General features: G+C 37.7%; 2 protein-coding genes across 7 annotated transcripts in view; one reads left to right on the top strand and one right to left on the bottom strand.

The window, feature by feature from the left end:
• LOC137273738 (histone-lysine N-methyltransferase SMYD3-like) overlaps positions 1–1,761 on the top strand; it is a 71,669-nt gene extending 69,908 nt beyond the window's left edge. The window contains exon 16 of one of the 2 annotated variants that reach the window (XM_067806551.1): positions 777–1,761. The gene's annotated coding sequence lies outside the window, so the exon portion shown is untranslated. The remainder of the gene's footprint in view (positions 1–776) is intronic. The other variant, XM_067806552.1, reaches the window with a different exon arrangement.
• Positions 1,762–2,653: 892 nt separating this feature from the next.
• LOC137273736 (ras-specific guanine nucleotide-releasing factor RalGPS1-like) overlaps positions 2,654–20,877 on the bottom strand; it is an 84,221-nt gene continuing 65,997 nt past the window's right edge. For all 5 annotated transcript variants that reach the window (XM_067806547.1, XM_067806545.1, XM_067806546.1 and 2 more), the window contains 16 exons: positions 16,820–16,933; positions 16,566–16,616; positions 15,416–15,499; positions 14,247–14,336; positions 13,792–13,884; positions 10,978–11,101; positions 9,235–9,366; positions 8,628–8,721; positions 8,097–8,273; positions 7,410–7,573; positions 7,005–7,071; positions 6,751–6,862; positions 6,258–6,350; positions 5,995–6,100; positions 5,626–5,717; positions 2,654–5,478 (listed from right to left, as the gene is read on the bottom strand). In XM_067806547.1, coding sequence (XP_067662648.1) covers positions 5,449–5,478; positions 5,626–5,717; positions 5,995–6,100; positions 6,258–6,350; positions 6,751–6,862; positions 7,005–7,071; positions 7,410–7,573; positions 8,097–8,273; positions 8,628–8,721; positions 9,235–9,366; positions 10,978–11,101; positions 13,792–13,884; positions 14,247–14,336; positions 15,416–15,499; positions 16,566–16,616; positions 16,820–16,933 — 1,623 coding nt within the window. In that variant the 3' untranslated portion in view covers positions 2,654–5,448. The remainder of the gene's footprint in view (positions 5,479–5,625; positions 5,718–5,994; positions 6,101–6,257; positions 6,351–6,750; positions 6,863–7,004; positions 7,072–7,409; positions 7,574–8,096; positions 8,274–8,627; positions 8,722–9,234; positions 9,367–10,977; positions 11,102–13,791; positions 13,885–14,246; positions 14,337–15,415; positions 15,500–16,565; positions 16,617–16,819; positions 16,934–20,877) is intronic.

Genomic DNA, 20,877 nt, shown 5'->3' on the forward strand with positions numbered 1-20,877 from the left:
TCCAGTGATATGTCAGGAAGGAATTCCTCACGGACGTTGTTTCTGTTACAATCTGAGTCTTGAGGTTTGTGAGCCAGTACCATCCTATCTCTGTTGGAACACATAAATGGATTTTTAAAACATGTACAGGATTGATTTAGTGAAATATGGATTGTCAGTCGATGTGTTATGATGTTCATCTTCTTGGTAATGAAGCGTAATGACCATATGATTGTGTCTGGTTGTGTTTCCATATGTTGGTGCCAGTGCTGTGGAACACCATCACCAAGTTGTGTGAGGGTATTTTAACAGCTAATGGATGGATTACCATTTGAGCCCAGATTTTATCAACACAGGTGTAGAGATGTTTTAGATGGTATAGATTACACTTTCACCTGGTAGAAGCTTTGTGTGTTTCACAATGTAAGTTTGCACTACTTGTTAGTCAATTCAGAATTTAAGTACATAACATCATTCCCTGTTGTTGTGACCCAAATCTGATGTCTGTCATTGGTGAACTAGCCAAGACTATCTTGAAGCAAGTATTGAAACATGTCATTAAGTTGATGCTATTCTGAGGTTTGACATTCATATTCCTTGTGTTCATACAAAGATTTTGTTATGATAAATCTGACAGTATTAGCTACCTGATTACTGTATAATTCTAGCGCATTTGTTACAGTATCACCTCCATTTTTAGAGAATTCACTTTAATCTTCATGTCAGGTACAGTTCATGATAAGTATTTTCATAAATATTTATATAAATATTTTCACAATATACTGTTCATACAACAGGATACTGATCATCAACCATTGTCCTCGCCATCCTTCCCCAGGTTTCTACTACTGTTATGGGACCAGACCATCCAGTGATCATTGATCAGTGCTGTCAGCACCATCTCTGTGTTGGTAAATGGACACGATAGTGACGACGTATTATTTCCTCTGTTCCTATGGTCATTAGTAATGTTCTGCATTCCTCATCAGTTTTCCTTAGTTCTACTGCTTTGCTGTCTGTCTTCTTGGGAACTATTTTAGTATGAGTCAGTAATTTAACCCCCTGTGGTGGTGGTGGTGGTGGCATTGGCAAAAGTGTAGCAGACAACATTTGCCTGTAAGTAATGACAGCATATGACACATGATGCAGAAACAGCTAGTAGTGTTGGAAGTCATTACCTTGTTAGCTGTGCTAAACTGTTGTTTAGAAACCCCATTTTGTTACACTGTTTGCCGAAACTGTCTTCACTTTTGGCGATAAATGTCTGCACATGAACAGATTGATGTATCTTGTTTGCATCAATTCACGTGATGAAGGGCAAGCAACAGCCCAAAAACGTTGTGACATGCAATAAAGAAGGAGTTGTCATGCATGTTATTTGCCTTTTACTTGAATACCATCTTCTAAATGCCTCTCTAGAAACTCTCATATCCACGGTTTTTGAGTTTTTTGAGCTTGAGTTGTCCCAATTAAAATTGTAATTCAGAATCTTTACATTTAGCAAAATTAGTCAGTTCCATGAAAAGTGTCTCTGACTTGCCAGACATTTTGTAACTTTGTATTCTGAGAGGGTCATCCATATTTGTAGGTGGAGGTGATGTTTGTTAATTTAGTTTGTTTACATGGCAATAATGTGTAGTGTTCTTGTAATAGATAAATTGTACATGTTTATCAGGCATTTTTGCTGGAATCATGCCCTGTTGCATTTGCTTGTTGCAAGCTTCTACATCATGTTGGCTGTTATTCTACCGTTTGATGGATAAACATGTTAAAGGAAATGAATTTGTCTTGATACATGTGCAGCTGGAATTGGATGTGTTTGTATAACAGAGTGATTAAGTTCAGCTACATGGATGTTTAATCATGTTATTAAGTTCAGCCACACTGATTTTAGCAGAGTAATTACGTTCAGCTACATTGATGCGTACGCTGACTACTGTCGATGACTAACAGAATTACCTTGAATGTGTAGATTTTTACTGTTATACTGAACAGCAACAGAAACACAACTCTGGCTTTTTATATAGAAGACATTTGAAGAAGATATTTGAACACTTACTTTTGAGATTTCATGTTTTTTTAAATTGTGTTTTCTGTTCAGTATATGTGTGTGTGTGTGTATAGAGTGGGTAAGTTTACATTTATTCCAGCTATATTGCGACAGTCAGTAAATAATTGAGTCTGGACCAGACAATCCAGTAATCAACAGCATGAGCATTGTGTCTACCAAGTGTGTGTGTAGAGAGAATCTCATGCAAGTGTCTATTGATATCAATTATATCAATATTTGTTGATATATATATATGGTCTGTCAGCTTAATGTGGTAGCAAAACCTAAAGTGATGCCAGTTTTCGACATTTACCACAAACACTGGTAGAGTGCTGACAAACATGAAATCCTGAATGTTACAAACTGGAATTCAAACCGGAGATCAAGTTTTTGTTTCCCCATCTTCACAGCAACAGAATACTCAATGTCATTTAGTGAGTTACGTGTTGCTCTGCTTTTAGCAATATTCCAGCACCTGAGATTCGAACCCCCAATGTACGAGTTGGGCAGCTCATTGCCAGCACACAGCTGCTTACCCTACTCAGCCAATGCAGCTTCCTTTGTGTAATCTCAAATATGGCATGTTGCGTTTCATAGCAACTGTAGCAACAACAAACAAATACAGAGTTTTACAGTATTTTTTACTGCATGAAAAAAAAAAGTCTGTACATTTCAATATCAATAATGGTTACAAAATAGACTGCTAAGCAACTGAACTTAGCATGGACTGGAATGCAATACTCCTTTCGGTTAGTTATTACAACACCCCTTTTGTTTAACACTAAACACACATGATCAGGGCGTAACTGTTGGCACAGTCAGCCCTCACCGTGGGTGTCTGAGTTCAATCTTGTCAAATCTATCCAAACCCAGCAAACTGACAGGAACTTATTGACAGCCCTAAATATGTGTATGTATCTTGTTGATAAAAATACAAATGCATGTTTAGGGCTCAATAACCTGTCCTTGCAGGTAAGCGATGAATAAATAAGACTGACTATTTTGGAAGCAAAGGGGTGTAGTGGTGTACTTGTCAAAGCCATGTAATGTCGCCCATTGAGAGGCAAATCAGCTGATGATATTATGAATATATCATTTTTTTGAGTAATACATTTCAAGTATTAAATTTGAAAAATTCATAAGTGATATCCATATTTCTGTGTGTTTTTTCAGCATGCAAGTATTACTCAAAAAAGATAGAGATCAACTTTGGGATGACATTTCTCAAAATCCTGCAATCTGGACCATTTTGATATAAATATGCCCATATATTTTGATGCATTTCTGGTGTAAAATACATGCTGTAACAGAAAGATCACAAACAAATGGTTCAGACTGCAAGGTGTAAGAAACTGTCAGCTTATGACATCAGCACCTGTCAGTCATAGCAGGTTCCTGTCATGTGATAGCACTAAGAAACACCTCATTAATATTCATAGTTTACTGCTTCTGAATGAATCCTTCATAGCTACAGTTATAATTTTGTGCATGTTTTTCTTAATATACATTCAGTATTGACATCTTTTTTTTTGTTACAAATATATCTGAATCATATGATGGTTACATGATATAGACACGTATCAAGAGAGTTGTAGCATGCTGCCAAACTAGCTACAGAACACATTTATAGTAATATACGTTTGCCTCAACTTCAAATACCAATTATTTTAACAAGGCTTTACTTTACATCCAAATTTGTTTGTTTATAAAAAGGAATTCATTTTCGAAAACTATGCAGATTTAGTTTTTGAGTTGAGGCAAATAGTTCCATAATCAACTTAATATTTTTTAATCATTGGATTCTATTATTTAACTACAATAAATATATTACACTCAAATTGAACTTAACTTATATAGCATTGATTACATAGGTATCAAGAACCAAGGGTCAAGTTGGTGAACACTTAACATGCAGAATAAAGCAAAACGTTAAAGAAAACACCTCCATTAAGGAAGGTAAACATCAAAAATAAAGAAAAAAAAAAAAAAAGAGTAAAAACGCTGTAAATTGGGGATGCAGATACTTAATACTGTTTTGAGTCTTTAAATATCATTTTAATATTATTTTTGTTGTTTAATACAGTGGTTGGGTAGAATAACTGGGTCAAAAGCACTCAATGACAGACTACAGCACTGAAGTGTTGTGTTATTTTTCAAATTGGACATGTTGCATATTTAACTTAATGACTACATCCTCACAGACTAGGAAAATTTCCTTTGACTAGAAAAATACTCTGCCTCAACAAGTGTAAACCTACATTTCCTAACTTATTCAGTAGCAATGAATCAATTTGACTTCAATCTTAAATTCAAATTTTTGTTGAATTTCCATAAAATTAATATAGTCAAACTGAAGGAGATGTTTTTGTTTGCTGATGACAAAAACTGAAAATGTTATTTCCCACAGAATTAAGACTAACATAAGGGATAGAATCCACTTGTACACATTTGTGGAGGTCTGTACACATAAATACTGTGTTCTGTACACCCACAGTACAGTGGTGTACAGCATTGCACAGAAAGCTTAAAAGTCTTGTCCATTCACTTCAAGACACATATCGTACAATCCATGATCTATAACCATAAGCTGGTTGTCCGAGTCTTGAGATACTAATTCACATGGGTTTCCAAATGAACACTTAACTGAGTCATCATTAAAAACCATTCCTCCTCCAAGAAGACGTCAAGCTCCCTGTGAAGTGTTGAGGTCGTGACATTTAAAAGCACATCCCATGTGTAAATGAATAAAATCACCTACAACCTCGCACGAAATCCAATAAGTCACGACCTCAAGTGTCGCGGCTTCAAGAGTCAACCTCTGGGAGTAGTTATCACAGAACGCACACAGTTTAGGATTGCACATTGCTTATTGAGCACACTAACAACAAAGGGGGACACTGCTGATGGCACTACCTACAACATAGTCCTACGATGGCCAGCTGAGTCTCTATCTAGGAGGCACGAGTAAGGGGTAATATTGCATAGAACCCGTTTTTGGAAGCGCTGCACTGTGTCGCTATATCGTAATCTACACGACTTCACCTCCTGGTGACACACTCAATCCTTGGACGACGACGGTGTTGCACTGGCCATGGCGCACATTGCTTGGTTATGTTGGTTGTCATGGGAGATGGAGTCACATGATGAGCATTTTAGTGTAGAGTGATTGGCTACGAGGGTTTCCTGAAAGTAGGATGATGGTCTAGGAATGAGATTCCACTGCAACAAGTTGCTGGGTGGTCGGCCCGTAACCATGATGATGAACCTCAACCTCATGAGTGAGATAGTAGTCGTGGAGCAGCAGAATCAGACCAGCTGATTGCCAGTTGCCACGGTGACTGGTCATGTGACTATCGGAACCAATAACAGCCCTTGCAGTGATGAAACTTGAGCAACCATGTTGAGAACAGTCTCTTGCCTCACTCAAACGACATCAGATTGACAGGAGGCTGAAAAACAATCACCAGAAAATGTTTAACCATTTTTATTTTTCACAACATTTATATGCAACAAATACTTCCTCTTCTAAATTAATCCTCACATAATGTTGATTATATAGATAAGATTTATTTCTGAGATGACAGTGTTAAACTCACCCGATGTGAATACCTCTTTGATGCTTCGCTCAAGTGTCTGCACCACTGCAAGGCTTGGGATTGTGAACCCGCTCGAAATTTGTACACATTTCCTGAAATAAACAAACACCTGTACATCAACAAGTGAAAATCAAGAGAAAAGGTCACTGGGTTAAGTGTTTATGACCAGCACTGTGGTACCAAATAATGTTTTATTAAATTTCTTTAACGGTGAGAAATCTAAATTTTTATGAAATATTCTTTTATTATTTAAAATTCTTAAATTGCAATGTAGAAAACAATTTCTGAATTTCAAATAATCCAGACTTGTGGATGAATCAATGATGAATAGGTTGTGTTTGGGTGTAGAAAGACAGTGAGAAGTCTTACCCCTGACAGGATCTGTAAGCTGGAATGCATCAGGTTGAAGTGGATTATCTCCCATTACCACCATCCATCCAACCACTGACATCATTTTGCTGGGATTCGACTTAAACTGAAACAGACCCCAAAACAAAAATGTACACAGAACATTGTAATTCCTAAAAATTAAATCTGGAAATGCATTCATTAAAGTTGGAACATGGTAGCTTAAGTGGCTATTTCACTCCTCATCAGATTCAAGAAACACTAAATAGATGAATGATACTCACAGCATTGCGATCTGTACCACGTAAGGATTTTGCTGGATAGAACAGAAGATTTGTGCCCCACATTGCGACCCAATACCGTGTCCATGAAGACACCTGAAGTAAGAAAAGTTCAGTAATAACTTGTGATCCTTGAACATTACTGAATTTGTGAGTGAACGTCCTGGGACTTAGTATTTCTACCCTGGTAAAATCAACCTGGTGGTGAATAGCATGAGCACATAGAGTAAGGGATGAAGGTTACACTGCCACAAAACACCTATGAGACACAAGCTTAAGAGGGAATATCAACATGTCTCAAATCTTAGATAAATTTTATAGATAACACTGACCATGTTCAGGTGACCAGTAATGTCACTTGCAGCAGTAGGTCAGCAATGTCACAGTGACCTTAAAGTTAGGGTAAGAGTTGTCACAGTTAATGGGGATGGTCTCATTCCCTACAGAATCCCAGCTGATGACACAGCTTGTTATAGAAAGTGCTATTGAAGCATACCGTTGGTTTCTTTCCTTCCTTGAGCAGTGTCTTCCTCTTCAAACAGCTTTCACATGTAAAACTGGCCTGGAATATGGCTTCTGGGGGTTCCTCAGAGTCGTGGAAATGCACACTGAATTGACAACATAAATGTGAAATAAGCATTTCACTCGCTCAGCAAACATGTACAATGAGGCCTAAAAACTGAGAGAAAAATTGCCTCTTTAAAGTAAAATCAGTTAGCACCTAAAACAATATCTGAAACGTACACCTACCTGTCTTTGTTGGGCCAGAATGACTCTGGTTCACTAGATGTGGAATCTAAGTGCTCTCTACCTTCGACTGAAATTATCAACATGATAATTATGAAAATACATTCATTTTATGATCATATGAGTGACTGAGTGAGTTTGATTTTATGCCACACTCTACAATATTCCAGCTTGATGGCTGCAGTCTGTAAGTAATCAAGTCTGGATCAGACAGGATCCAGGACAGGGGAACAGGACAACATCATGGAGAAAAAGCTGGACTAATATGGATCTTGATAAAAAAAATCATCATAGACTTACTGTTGCAAAATGAGTACATTGTATATAACTGCAAATACTCATCAAACATCAATGTCAAAAGTTATTCCTGACTTGAACTTACAAATGACTCCACAAAAAATGACTTACAATTTTGAAATTTACTACAGACGGATCCATCGCTGGAGGCACATGGCGACTCCTCCAGGACGCTGTCATCCAGGAGGTGCCGGATGCCCTGGACATAGGGTGCGGTGGTGCGTGAGGGGAGGCTGTATGTGCGGTCAGCCTGGGGGTGGGTGCAGCTCATGAAACTGAAACAGTGAATATCTTATTAGTCAACAACATCTTTCCAACCATTCACACTTTGGCAATTGTATGTATTTTACAGATACATCAAATATCTGCTTCAATGAGAAAATCCACTTGCCAAGCAGAGAGAAAACCCTAAGTTTATATTATACTGCTGCTGCAGGAAGCTCCCTACGCTGCATGTCTCTGCTGTCTATAACAGTGGTTCACCTCTACTGTCCATCACAGCAATAAGCAGAGAAACCAGGCTCCATATAAAAAGGCACACCAACAACAGTTGTGGTGTCAAAGTTTGGTTAACATGCAGCTATATTCTTGTGACAGTTGACCAAATGTAAGAATACTGAAAGTATCTACTTAGCACAAAACATGCGTCACTTTCCATGGGAGGATACATAGGTCATATGTAACAATTACAATGCTTAGAAGGCTAAAAATATCTACTCAGTGCTAAAGCTATGTGATTTTCTCTGTGAAGATGCATTATTATGCATTATTTAGTCACTGAGTGCTAATAATACATACTTAGCGCTTAAGCTGCGTGACTTCCTGTGTGAGGGTGCGAACTTGGAGCCGGCTCCAGGTGAGAGCATGTTGCGTGGTTCTGTGGAGGGGGAAGCTGGCACATGGTGATGGGAACTGACATCCTCGCGGGACGAGGAATTAGACTGGGAGTGAGGAGGCTCCAGTTTCAGGGATAACCTGCAACATCGACAATCATGTCAACACATCCACAAAATATAACTAGATAGCATTTATAAACACTACAGCAAAAGACAAAATCACTACTACCAGGCAGTTAGACATGGAAAAGTCAATGGATGTTAAAAATTAAGTCAGAGAGTGAGCTTAGTTTTATGCTGCAATATTCCAGCAATATCATGACGAGGAACAGGCTTCCCACATTGTATCCATATGGGGAATCAACAAGTCTTCGGCATGACTAGCAAATGCTTTAACCACTAGGCTTCCCAACCACCCCTGTTTAACACTGAACCAGGGTCCACAACAGACTGCGTCAATGAGTGGGAGATGTAAAAATGGTCCAGAGCTTACTTGTAATTGTCATCCTCCACAAACTTTTGGAGCTCCTCAATGTAGCGAACTGACTTCAGGTAGTTCTGTACATGCTCCAACACTGGCAGATGGTCTGCAAACACACCAGGACAACAATATAAACATCACCAAAACAGCTTCAGTTACGAATCCAGGTTAGAAATTTTGGTATTTCTTGGTTTATAGGTTTTTGTAAATAATCTAGGCTGAAGTGAGAAATGCTAAAAAGATAAATGACCTTTCATGTTATTATCTGTTCTTATGCAAACATTCATTCATCTGAAAATGCATCTTAGAAAGTTCAACTTTTAACCCTGCTGTGATCTGTTGGTCCATAGTGGACATCTGTAATGTGTGAACCTGTAAGTCTCGTCTAATGGCTAAATGATGATATTGAATATATACAGGGTTAATATCTCATGATTATGTTTCCCTGACATCACAGTACATAAAACATGAAATAGCTGGCACAAAATCTCTCTCACCATATGGAACTACTCATCTATCATTATTTCTGATATCAATCCTGAAAGGAAAAAAAAAAAAAAAAAAAAGACACAAAAAAAGTTGTACATGCAGTGACCATCTGTGTATAGGTTGTGCATACCATACTGTGACTGTTGGAAGTCTGCTATGACTCGCAGGATGTTGTTCATCTGAAGTCTGCGAGGTGGACTCTCCATACCACCATGGTGGGGATGTGCAACGTCAATGTAGATCAAGTCAGTCAGGTACAACCCTGAAATCAACCATCATTTATCTAACAATGTAACATGAAATGTGCAAAATATATACTATCAAGATTTGAAGAAAATATTTGTTAAGAGATGTATTTTTTAAACATGGGCTGAGGTTTGTGTACCTAACACACTTCAACACAGAAAAACAGAAAAAAGGTCTGGTTAGCTTTACTAATTCAGTAATTAATTACAGCAAACTAAAATTATGTTTTTACCTTTCTAGCAAAGAATTCTTGTTATAATCTACCAGAAACATGATATATTCAGAGCGTGCAGTACAGTTGTTCCACAGAAGGCTTAGGCTTACACTAGAAGTATGACTAGTTGTTAAGAAGCCAGGACTGTCTGGCTCATCACAATGACAATCAATATTCCATCAGGCAATGTGAACAATATGCCCCAGGGTCTCCCACTGACTCACCATCAGCAGTCATCATGACACAGCCTAATATCATCGTTCGTTATGCAAACTTGGGTTTAATTCTCTTGGCTAGAAATACATATGCTGTCCATGAAATATGATGAAATAAACATCAAAATTTCCATGATGCTTTTATGTTGAAATACCTGTCACAGCTCATCACTACACAGATTTATTTCCTAAAATACTTGAAATATACAAATGTCAGATATGATTATTCCAGTTTTTATGCATTTTTGCAATTGACATTAATTCCTGAAATGGTATCCAATGAAATTCACGGACAGTAAGTCGCATACCTCATGTCATTTGAGTCCAAAACTAATCTTGCAATCACAACTGTAACTTAGTTTATCCTGCCTGATTAGCAATTTACATCAGCATTAGTTGGATTAGCTTGTTAATGATAAGACTTCAAACTGCCATCTGGTGAACATTATCAGTTTGCAATATACAACCCTACAGGAAAAATGATATGTATGTCTCACTTGAATGATGGACATGTAATTGACGAGTAATCCTGGCTGATTGGGCCCACTTTAAGACGGACATTACACTGTAATGTATTAGTTAATGAGCGACCAGGTGAAATGAGGTGGAGATATGTTCAGTCCTCTCCCTCAAGCATTAATATCCTTCCACATACCCTAATTACTCTTTTAAGATGACTAAAATCTTCACCCTCCTTCAAATGCAAACACAAAATATATGCCGAGCAACAAACATAACATCAAAGCAAACTCTTTGATCTGATCTTAATATGTATCAACAATGATAATTACTATGTGTGTTTATTGATAATGTCCAGTGCGGGAACTTGTTCTGATTTTACTCATAACTTTACTGAAGAGAATTTGTTTTTGCAGGTGAGAACGACCCCTCCCAACTCCTGACATTGAGGTCACTTTCCCTTTCTCAATGTGGCTGTTAAATAGGAACACATTTTCAGTTGGAACCTTGGTTGAAACAATAAACTGAAAAATGTTGTGTTAAATAAATAGTTGACTTGACATGACATTCAGCTGAATAATCAATTTTCCATAGCATTTTATTCCTTTTGCCTCTTTTTTTCTTTTTCTTTTTTTTTGGTAATGAGGATACTGTAACAAATACAAACTGTCTGTGACACTGCCTAGGGCTCAGTGAAAGTGGTCCTCCCTATGCATCTGTGAACAGTGCTGCAACTTACCTAGATATGGAATACATGGGAGCTTGACATTCTCCATGTAATCTCGCAACTTCTGTCGATTACTGTTCTCAGAAAACAAGTCTGCCATCTTTTCATACATTGATTTGTCTTTCTTAGACAGCATCTGAAAGAAACAATTATTGATTTTCTATTTTAACCGTAAGACTATTGATGACAGCTGTACAGACTAATGTCATCAAGTTTGGTTGTTTCAACAACGCAATCATCGAAACTACGATGACTTGAGAGATGTTACCAGGGTCTGAAACTACGCTAACCCAGCCAAGTCTGTCCAGGGAGTTTTGGTACAACACTACTATTTCGGATAAAATGATCTTATGGTAATAATTTTCTTACAGAACATTGGATCTAATTATCCACAACCAAAGGCATCATCACCCTCTAACTCACAACACATGTTGGCTTCATTACAAGTATTTTCAAAAGCATACAACGTTGATCAAGGAAAACAATCTAAAAATAACTTCTGAAATGAAAATAAGCACAAAAAGAATCCATCTAATGACCAATTATCTTCCTTCATGACCCAATTACAAACATTCTTGTCTCTATAATCAGAGGACGTCCTCCTCACAACTACTCTTGGAGGGGATGCAGCCAGGCTGAATGGTGTAACTAAATGTCAGGGGAAATTGACATGTTGTTTATATGGAAATATACGACCATTACCTGGGTAGCATGGTTTTATACCAGCCTTGTTTCCTAACTGTTAGAAACAAATAACAGGAAGCATTGCTTTTAGATACATATCAACCATACACGTACAACCAATCTAATTTGACCTTGCGCAATGTAATTGTAACAGCGTTTGTAAATACATCACTCACGCGTATTGATTGCTGGCCAACTGTGTTGTAGAGTCACAGCAACCTAGACAATGTATTTTTACTTTTAAAAGATTCTGTAATTGGATTCTTGGACATTATGTATGCTTCTTCAATTAGTGTGTGAAATGAATAACATCCTATGAAATCATGTTTTGTTTCAGTAGCTGCTGATATTAACAGATTTTACTGTTAAGTTCCCTAATTGTATCTGTATGGTGAGTTAAAACAGAAAATACCCATGTTTTCTTCTTATCAAATTATACACATATGAAAAGATGACTTTTTAAAATGACTACTGTCAATCTGGCACATCAGTCCAACTGATGTCATGAAAAAAAATCTTTAATTTTCTTTGATTGTGTATTTTATGTTTGATGATGGTTACAAATCAGAAACAGACACAATCCAATTTGGGCTACATGCTACTGGAATCAAGGTGATTATATGGATCAAAACACAAATGGTAATGACTACCTCATACAAATTATCTAAACTCACTGAATCTAAACTGAATTTGCTGTATATGCTATTACCGAAACATCAAGTATGACTGACAGGCAATGAAATACACATCAGTGAAATTGATTACAGACAATCAATCTCCCTTTTGTGATAGGTCTAGAGGTATATTAAATCAAACAGGGTTAGTCCTTTGTATAACGTTGCACAAATTGCTTACTAGACCAAAATCAGACTTGTCAATATTGACAGTTTAGATGGACGCTGACCCACTTACTAGTTCAGTCAGAGGTCCATGATTACAAAACCACAGGATTTATCGGCCAAATCGATGGCAAAACAAAATCATCATATGTGAAGGATGGGGTTGTGTTGCCTTTACAAACACCATCAAATAACCATCCAACATTGGGCAAGAAATTTACATATTTGCTCAGAAACCTGGCAAACAGTTGATCACCATTTAAGCAAGGAGTTGGGCATTTTAAAACAAGGACTCTCAACCATGCTTGGATTTGTTATTCATGCATGGGCACTAAATGCTGCTAAAACACACATCAAAACCCCTCAGGATACAAAACACTGATTGAATTTTTTCTGCCAGCATTTCAGGGTTTGTATTGGTTTATAAGGCTACGTCTTGATGGTGAATACCACCTGGACTATAATACCAACACAAACAGAAAGTACTGAGTCAGCAAATACCAATCACTTCCACTCAGTGGTAGTTAATGTTTCAAGGTTTTCTTCCAACTTATTGGGTTTCACGTGGACAGAGAGAACCTCCATTGGTATTTGGCTTTTCCAAGGTAACTGTTGTTTTGTTGGCAGATTGTTTGATCTTCTAAATATTCAACGGGATTTGGAACATGGGAAGCCCTTCAGTCATGTTCTTCACAGGTGTTGTTTTATTAACGGATTGTGCAGGAAGGAGAGATCTGCATGATACTAAATCAAGATTCTACTGATCCTTTGAAGGGAATTCCTGAATACTGCAGTATAATAATGAGCGTGCTGCCTTGCATGGATAACTTGTATAGTTTTGGTAACACCAACTCATTTCACCAATATCATTTATATTCTACTGATCCTTTGACGGCAATTCCTGAATCCTGGAGAGTATTGACTGATTTTACAATATCATGATGCATTAATAGGATATTATGATGATGTTAGAGTCATGTAATGACTGAACATTTTAAAAACAATGTCTGTAATTTTCCAGCAACAACTCTGCAGCCAAGACATGATCACCTCTCAGACATATAATCCAGATATAGTTTGGTCATGAAACAATCCACGAAAAACACAAGTCATGAGATCACCATACGATCCTCTTGGTGACTGATGTCATGTGACGGTCATGGGAATACACCAGAATAATGATGTTGACAGCACATAATTACAGACTCCTCCGTATGAAACAAAATGATAAAACAATACATGGAAACTTTGGATGTTTGTATTGGAGGAGATGTGAATACATATGACTTTGATCCAAACTTACCATCCATGTCCGTGACAGACGGAACACGGCAGCACTCTGCAACGCGGAAATCACCGCCATAACTGCATGTAGGTTGTTAAGGTCAAGAAGTTTCTGAAAAATGTGAAATAGATGTGAAATGAACATCAAGTCAATAAAACATAAACGTAACAAAGTTTCCTGCTTGTCATGACTGATATACTCCCTGGCTTCCAGAACTTCAATAACATATTCTTTGCCTATTTCCTAAAATGGCCCTTACTCTGAGAAGTGAAAGTTACAGGCAAAAGGCCTCACCAATACCTTTTCGTGTGGATTTTCCCCAACAATAACTGTGCACCCAAGAAAAGACCTATGGTACTGGTATGTAGTCAAGGTGCTTGAAATTTGCTATGGAACTTTAAAATATTTAAGTTGATTAAACACATCCTTGAACACCATTCACACAATTATTCCACATATCTGTTGTAACATACCTTTGCGATCTTGATAAAATGAGACAGGACCTCAGCTCGGGTTTTTAGCGTTTGGCAGTTTAATATCTCCTTCTGTACCCAGAAGTTGACCTGGAAGAGAGTCCACATGAATAATGATACAAGCAAACACATTTTAAAAGGGTCAATGTTTTTTGGAATATTTAAGTTGTCAAAGCCTCTGTGGCAGAGTGGGCAATACCCCAGTTCTCTGTAGCAGAAATTTGGCACCTCGGTGTGAGACACTGAGAGTGTGGGTTTGAAGAATGGATGCCAATAAGTACTAAAAATAAACTGTTAAACGAATAAACTGCAATCCCACATATAACATCAGTTACATTTTGAAAGGCATTGCGTATTCTTTACAATATTTACATAAAAGAAAAATATATTTATTCTGAACATATTTAGTTAACCTAAGGCCAAGGGTAGACGCTGCGCATCAGGTGTCAGAGTCAGCCACCTGAACACTCATTAAATTTATTGACTGTCGAAATCCACAGCAAGGAAAATGAGTTGCTAAAAAGTTTTAATTTCAGACACTAAAAGCACATGCAGTTTGCTGAAATGGAAACATGTCTTCTATTAGCCCAAATATTTTGGTTTAGGAGTAGTTATTATCGTTACCTTCATAGCTGCGATAATAACACCTTTGCTTGTCAGTAATGTTAGGTTAGTGCTTCAAACGAGCCAGTTGGTTAAGCCAGACATGAAATCGATTACTGAAAGGAAATCCTCATAGGTACTTGGCACACTGCCAAGATCGTACATTTCATTCACGACCCTGAAGAACATACAAGGGTTTGGTTTGCACAGCTGAAGGGTATTTTAGCAAAAAGTTGTTATTAGATCCTTGTGTGTATTTCATGAGTGAAACTTTGAATGCATAGTGCTTGTGACTTATTCAAGATTACACATCCAACAGTCCATTGCTGACAAGTTTGGCATCGATTCTGACAGACTTCTTGACTCTGCTGTGTTTGAAACATGGCAGGTTGTTTATTTCAGATCCATGTTTTACATTCTAATTGCAGGTAATATGTTGAAGTGAAATATCCAAGTTGACAGAAAGGAGTGCCAATTTCACCAAATTTATACAGTTTCTACAGATGATGTCTAATGAGAGATGCTACTTCAGAAATCTGCTGCGTTGAAATGAACATGTAACTTACATGGTTGAATCTCCTGGTGAAAGCGACGACATTGGGGGCTTTGATGAGCTTCTCCTTAGTTGTCCAAGCACATGATGTAAGCTCCTGGAATTGACAATGATAAACATGTAAACCCTGAAATTGAAAACTATCTACAATGAAATGTACGCCTATGTAACTCATTACTATAATTCCGGGGAAGCTGACAAATGTTGCCAAGAGCACTTCACGCATTCTTCTATCATTCCAGGGATGATTACAGTACCTCAAACACCTCTTGCTGAAGGAGATAGATTGCTCATTCAAAAGTTACCCTAACTTTCCTGCCTGTTAGACAAGGAGGTAGATTATGGTTGATGTACAAGTGAAATGAACTAGTTCCACACTGAAACACAAACTAAGACAGACTGAGAAACTGAGGACAGATAATGCCACTTTCCAAACACATGGTTTCCTGCTGCATTAGGTCCATCCAAAACCATGTGTATGCTAACTGTCACTCGAGGATATTTAAAGAAGTCATAATTACTTTTGGTGGCTTTTTCACCCCTTTTATTCTGTCTTTTGTTTTCACTGCAAACAGACTATGCCTTACTTGAGCATAAGAGCATAGTCAATTTATTACTTGAGCACAGTTACTACAGAACTTGAGAACAGTCACTACATTACTGTTGCCACTACATCACTTGACAATATGAACAGTCACTACATTACTGTTGCCACTACATCACTTGGCAATATGAACAGTCACTACATTACTGTTGCCACTACATCACTTGACAATATGAACAGTCACTACATTACTGCATAGTCTTCCAGATAAGAAATGTGGATGAGTCAGACTACCTCAGTAGACACCACTCGATACACTACACGCAGGCGTCACACAATGCTCATAGGTGTGTCAACTGTATCACATTCTCCATTCGAGGTCAAGTCAATCTGGGTTGTACATTTTCCACATTTCCGCTTATCATGTACAAGCCAGCATACAGACACTAAGTTATTGTTTCATCAGGCTCAGTTTGAATACACTCACATATGGGTGGGAAATGAAATATTTGGAGACATTATTGGTATGTTACTTGCACTGCCTCAAGCAGATCCTTCCATTCAACATCTCCACAAAATACTTTTGAACAGTAAGTTGTAAATGAAACCATTTACTTACATCAGGTTCGATGGACTGGAAAACTGGCAAATCTAGGAGTGTTATCTGACTCTGAAAACAGAACAAAATAGTTCTACATTTGGCAAAATACGAAAACTAAATGGACAACAGGAACAACACTACACAAGCAGGACTCTTAGTCAATTTTGTCTATTCCTGATGCTCATGAAAAAAAGAAGATACAAAGCACCATAAAGAAAGCTCATGAACAACATTTTAGAAAGTAAAGTGTTGTGTAATGCAGGTTTACTCACAGCAAAGTCATCAGGGGACACTTTGAGAACATCGAACACTACAGCATCATAACTCTTCATCCGTGGGAGACTAGATCTCTTCTCCAGTGACTCCTGGCTCCCTTGGCTGACACCCTGGAAACAACACAGTACAGTGTACAGAAACTACTCTTCATTTCTTTAATCTGAGGATTAATCTCAAGTTCATGCTGGAAGCATCTTGGACACAATGCTGTGGAAGCATGGGTCAGGCAGCTGTCACAGGATGACCAGGATATGGGGTCAGAATTTCAGCATATCAAAGCTGCAATTAGATGTTTTCAAAATTTGCTGAGAAAAAATCCCAGGATGTGTTCTCAATGATGCCAATACATGCAACAACCTTACCAAATGTCACAATCACTTGTGGTCAGACTGTATGTAAATTCTTAACCTCCTTTTTAAAACTACTGACATCTTTTAAGCAGCTTCCAAACAGGAGATCAAACTTATCCAGGCAAAAGGCAATTACTTTTATGAAGAAACCAGACAGGTCCATACAGCTTTTTCAGGATAATATCTGTCAAAATTTTCTTTTTCATGAATATGAAATTTAGAAAGGGAATCCACAATTGACTTTTATATTAGCAATAAATTCAATACCATCATAAAATACCTGATCAGATTCCTTCATTCTAAAATGAATGTTCAAGGTTTTCCTCAAGGGACTCTCTAATGATGTATTGGGCATCTATTCCTCGTGGAAATTAACACACTTTCCATAAAAATTCAACCGATCGAATTTTCCACCTGGTCATTATGAAATGAACCCCAATCATGAAAGTTGCTTTCATTTCCTGATAGTCAGACTGCTCAAGCCAACCTGTGATGGTCTGGCTAACCAAGAGATGAAAGATTCCCGGAGATCGGAGATTAGACCTCGAGGAGGAAGCAATTGCCAACAGGTGTGATGTTTTTATAATCTCGCTGATAACTTTCTCACTCCAAATAAAAACAATCTCGTGATAAGTCTATCTCTTGTAAGCCCAGAGAGTCTTCACCCTAGATTTGTATGACCTGAATGTTTTCACATATTTCACCAACACTAAAAATGTGTTTCCACTTCTCCTGTGATAATTCCTCCAAATTTCTCCACAAAACTCCCCAGGAGTCTGAGCCAGTCGCTCTAACAACTGCATACCCTTTAAATCCCCAACATATTTTCCTATTTTTGTAACATCGTAAGATCCTCCCTTTTTCACTACCCATTTGTCCGCATATGGCGTCACAGAAACACATTGCATGGCACCCAGCTTAATTTACAAGATGCCCAACCTCTGTTCTAGCCCATTCTCTACCTGCCTGCCCAAAATAGCAGGAAACTTGATGCTAGATCCCAGGCCCACGCATCCCTGGCCAGTATATTAGCCCTGATATGATGGAGCTTCTCCGCCTCATCTTTCCATAGGCATGTAGCAGTTATAAACACCTCATCTTTCCATGGGGATGTAGCAGTTAGAAAGGGCAACCTGTTTTCAATGGAAACAGTACCAGGATTCTCCAACCATCTTCATGAAAGAGTCAACAAATTGACAGCTCTTGCTGCATGGCAATATTATCTTAACAGGCCTAACCTAGCAGACTATAGACCAACTCATAAATATACGCAGTACTGACTGCCTTCACAACTCTCTGCCAAATTCAATAGTTCATCACCTTTAGCATGCTGCAGTTGTTGGGCAATATTATTTCAAAATCCAATTTTAATAAAGAACAGACAGAAAGCCGAGAATTTTTCAGTCTGCTCAGTTCATATTTGATGGTCAGTCATAATTTCATAAAACAGAGTGATATCAACTCACAACATGGTTTTGAAACGGAGAAATTTACCCAGACAAAGAAGTAGTATCTGAAACGGACACATTCTACAGAGAAAAAAAAGGTTTCAAATCAAAATAAAATACACCAGAAAGGAGCCAAGAGACTTGGAAAACACATTCTAGATTTGCATGGGCTACACTCAGCATGTTTGTTTCAGGGTCTCTATGACCGACTAAATTTACCATTACACTTAAATAGAGAATAAGGCCCATATACATATACTATATTGCTTTCATTGTCTTACACAGTTTTTTCAAGTAAATTTGCCAAGTAGCTGAAGACCACCCCTACTGTTATTGTTGATAATAGAAGGCCAGCTTATTCCTGCCTTGGGGCACCAAAACAACAGACAGTAAAGGATATAAATGTGAACAGTCTACGACCACCAACAAGTGCCACTGGGGCTTGTTGTCCAAATAACTTCTATGTTAAGCACTTTCCATGATGAGAAAACACTGCTTAAATGGTGATTTGATAGCACCCATATCAGCAACGATATACCCATACTGATGTGCCTATTTTATTTTTTAACAGATTTGGTAAACAACTTTAAGGCATTCCAATTCATCAGATCAGACAGGACAGTTATTCAAATCACTCCAGTTACCCAAGTAGTCTGTAAGCCAAGACCTGCTAGTACTTCAGCGGTAAAAGAGACTTTTGATGGGCAGAAACATTCACCCATGCTGGTATTAACTTATACATTAGTAACTTCAAATAGCATAGACTAACCACCATTTCTGTTTTACTAATGTAATTAGATGAGAAATGTATGCTTCATACATAAACCTTGAATTCTATGTAAAAGAAGCTGGAACATAGATGCAGCCCATCACTAAAGTCAGCCATAGTTGTCAGCCACATAATATCTACATAAGCATGCAGCCTGATTCTCTATCTATAAATATGGTCAACATGTATCAAGCATATCAGAATATTCTTGCTTTAACCACAAGTGTCAACCAAACAGCCATGAGCTTTCAAATTTCTAGGTAGTTTCGGTATTATTTGACCTTGAGATTTGCAATGTCAAGATGTAATCGAGGCAAGAGGCAATACTCCTGGAGTGTGTGCCTAGTGTTTGGTCAGTCGGTCCAGACAGCTGACATTCACCAGGTACAATGTTCTTGTTGCCCACCGAAAGTCAATGGAATATCAATAAACGAGGTCCACAATGCCATGATCTGGATCAATACTTTATCGATCTCCAATTACTAATCCTCAGGATTGAATCCTCTGCCTGGCTATTCTTCAGACAGGCAATTCTGGCAAGTAGCCTCCACGACTGTCACAATGTCATGATATTTAATTAAACCCATTAAAGCTGGAGGTCAGAAAGTGGCAGGACTTGACTTTTGCCACATTGCATCACATCAAATATTCTTTCAAAAGCAATGTTTTTCTCAGATGGTAAATTATATTTTTCCATAATCTAATCACAAAAACTTCCAGAAAAACTAGTTTGTTTGTCATTCCATGTAAACAAAAACATAAACTTTTTGCCATTAAAAGGGAGGAAATAATCCTGTCTTGACTCATTCAGTTAAGAAATGCATCACAACTTCCCATCTAGTTTATCAAGGTAAAAGAAATTAGTTTAGGCAAATACATTTGCTACGCATTTGTAGCAACAGGTTCAGAGAGAAAACTGCTGTGACTGTAAATGAATATTACATTTTTTATAACACTTTTCTCGCTTGTCAGTGGTAGGCAATTACACAAACATAGCTGATATATATAGCAATTTAGTTCAAAGGGTTGAGACATTACTGCCAAAATTGAAAAGCTGGCCATGCCTAGCAAAACTTATTTCACTTCATTGATAATGTCCTGCTGTGAAGTCTTCTACAAGATAAGAATCATAGACATGGAATCTTTCATATCGAAGATTAAAACAAATTTATCTTTATGCAATTAATACAATCATATATGAATGGTAATAACTTGTAATCAGCTATTTACCTTTGAACAAAATCTTTCTCAGTCTGCTTAACCTACCTATTGTAGACAAAGGTCAGTAAAACATGTTGCGCTATTCAATACAAACAATCCTCCAGACATATGTAAGATACAAACATTCCAGTAAATCTGTCAGTCGAAGCAGGCCAAGTGTTATGAGGAAATCAATAGTCTAATTAACAGGTTTTGGCATGTGACATCACTGTAAATCAATCCTATAGCTGGACTGTTAGCCAAGACCAGCCATTCATCTACAGGAC

This window comes from Haliotis asinina, chromosome 2 (assembly GCF_037392515.1).
Source record: "Haliotis asinina isolate JCU_RB_2024 chromosome 2, JCU_Hal_asi_v2, whole genome shotgun sequence".
Lineage (NCBI taxonomy): Eukaryota > Metazoa > Mollusca > Gastropoda > Lepetellida > Haliotidae > Haliotis > Haliotis asinina.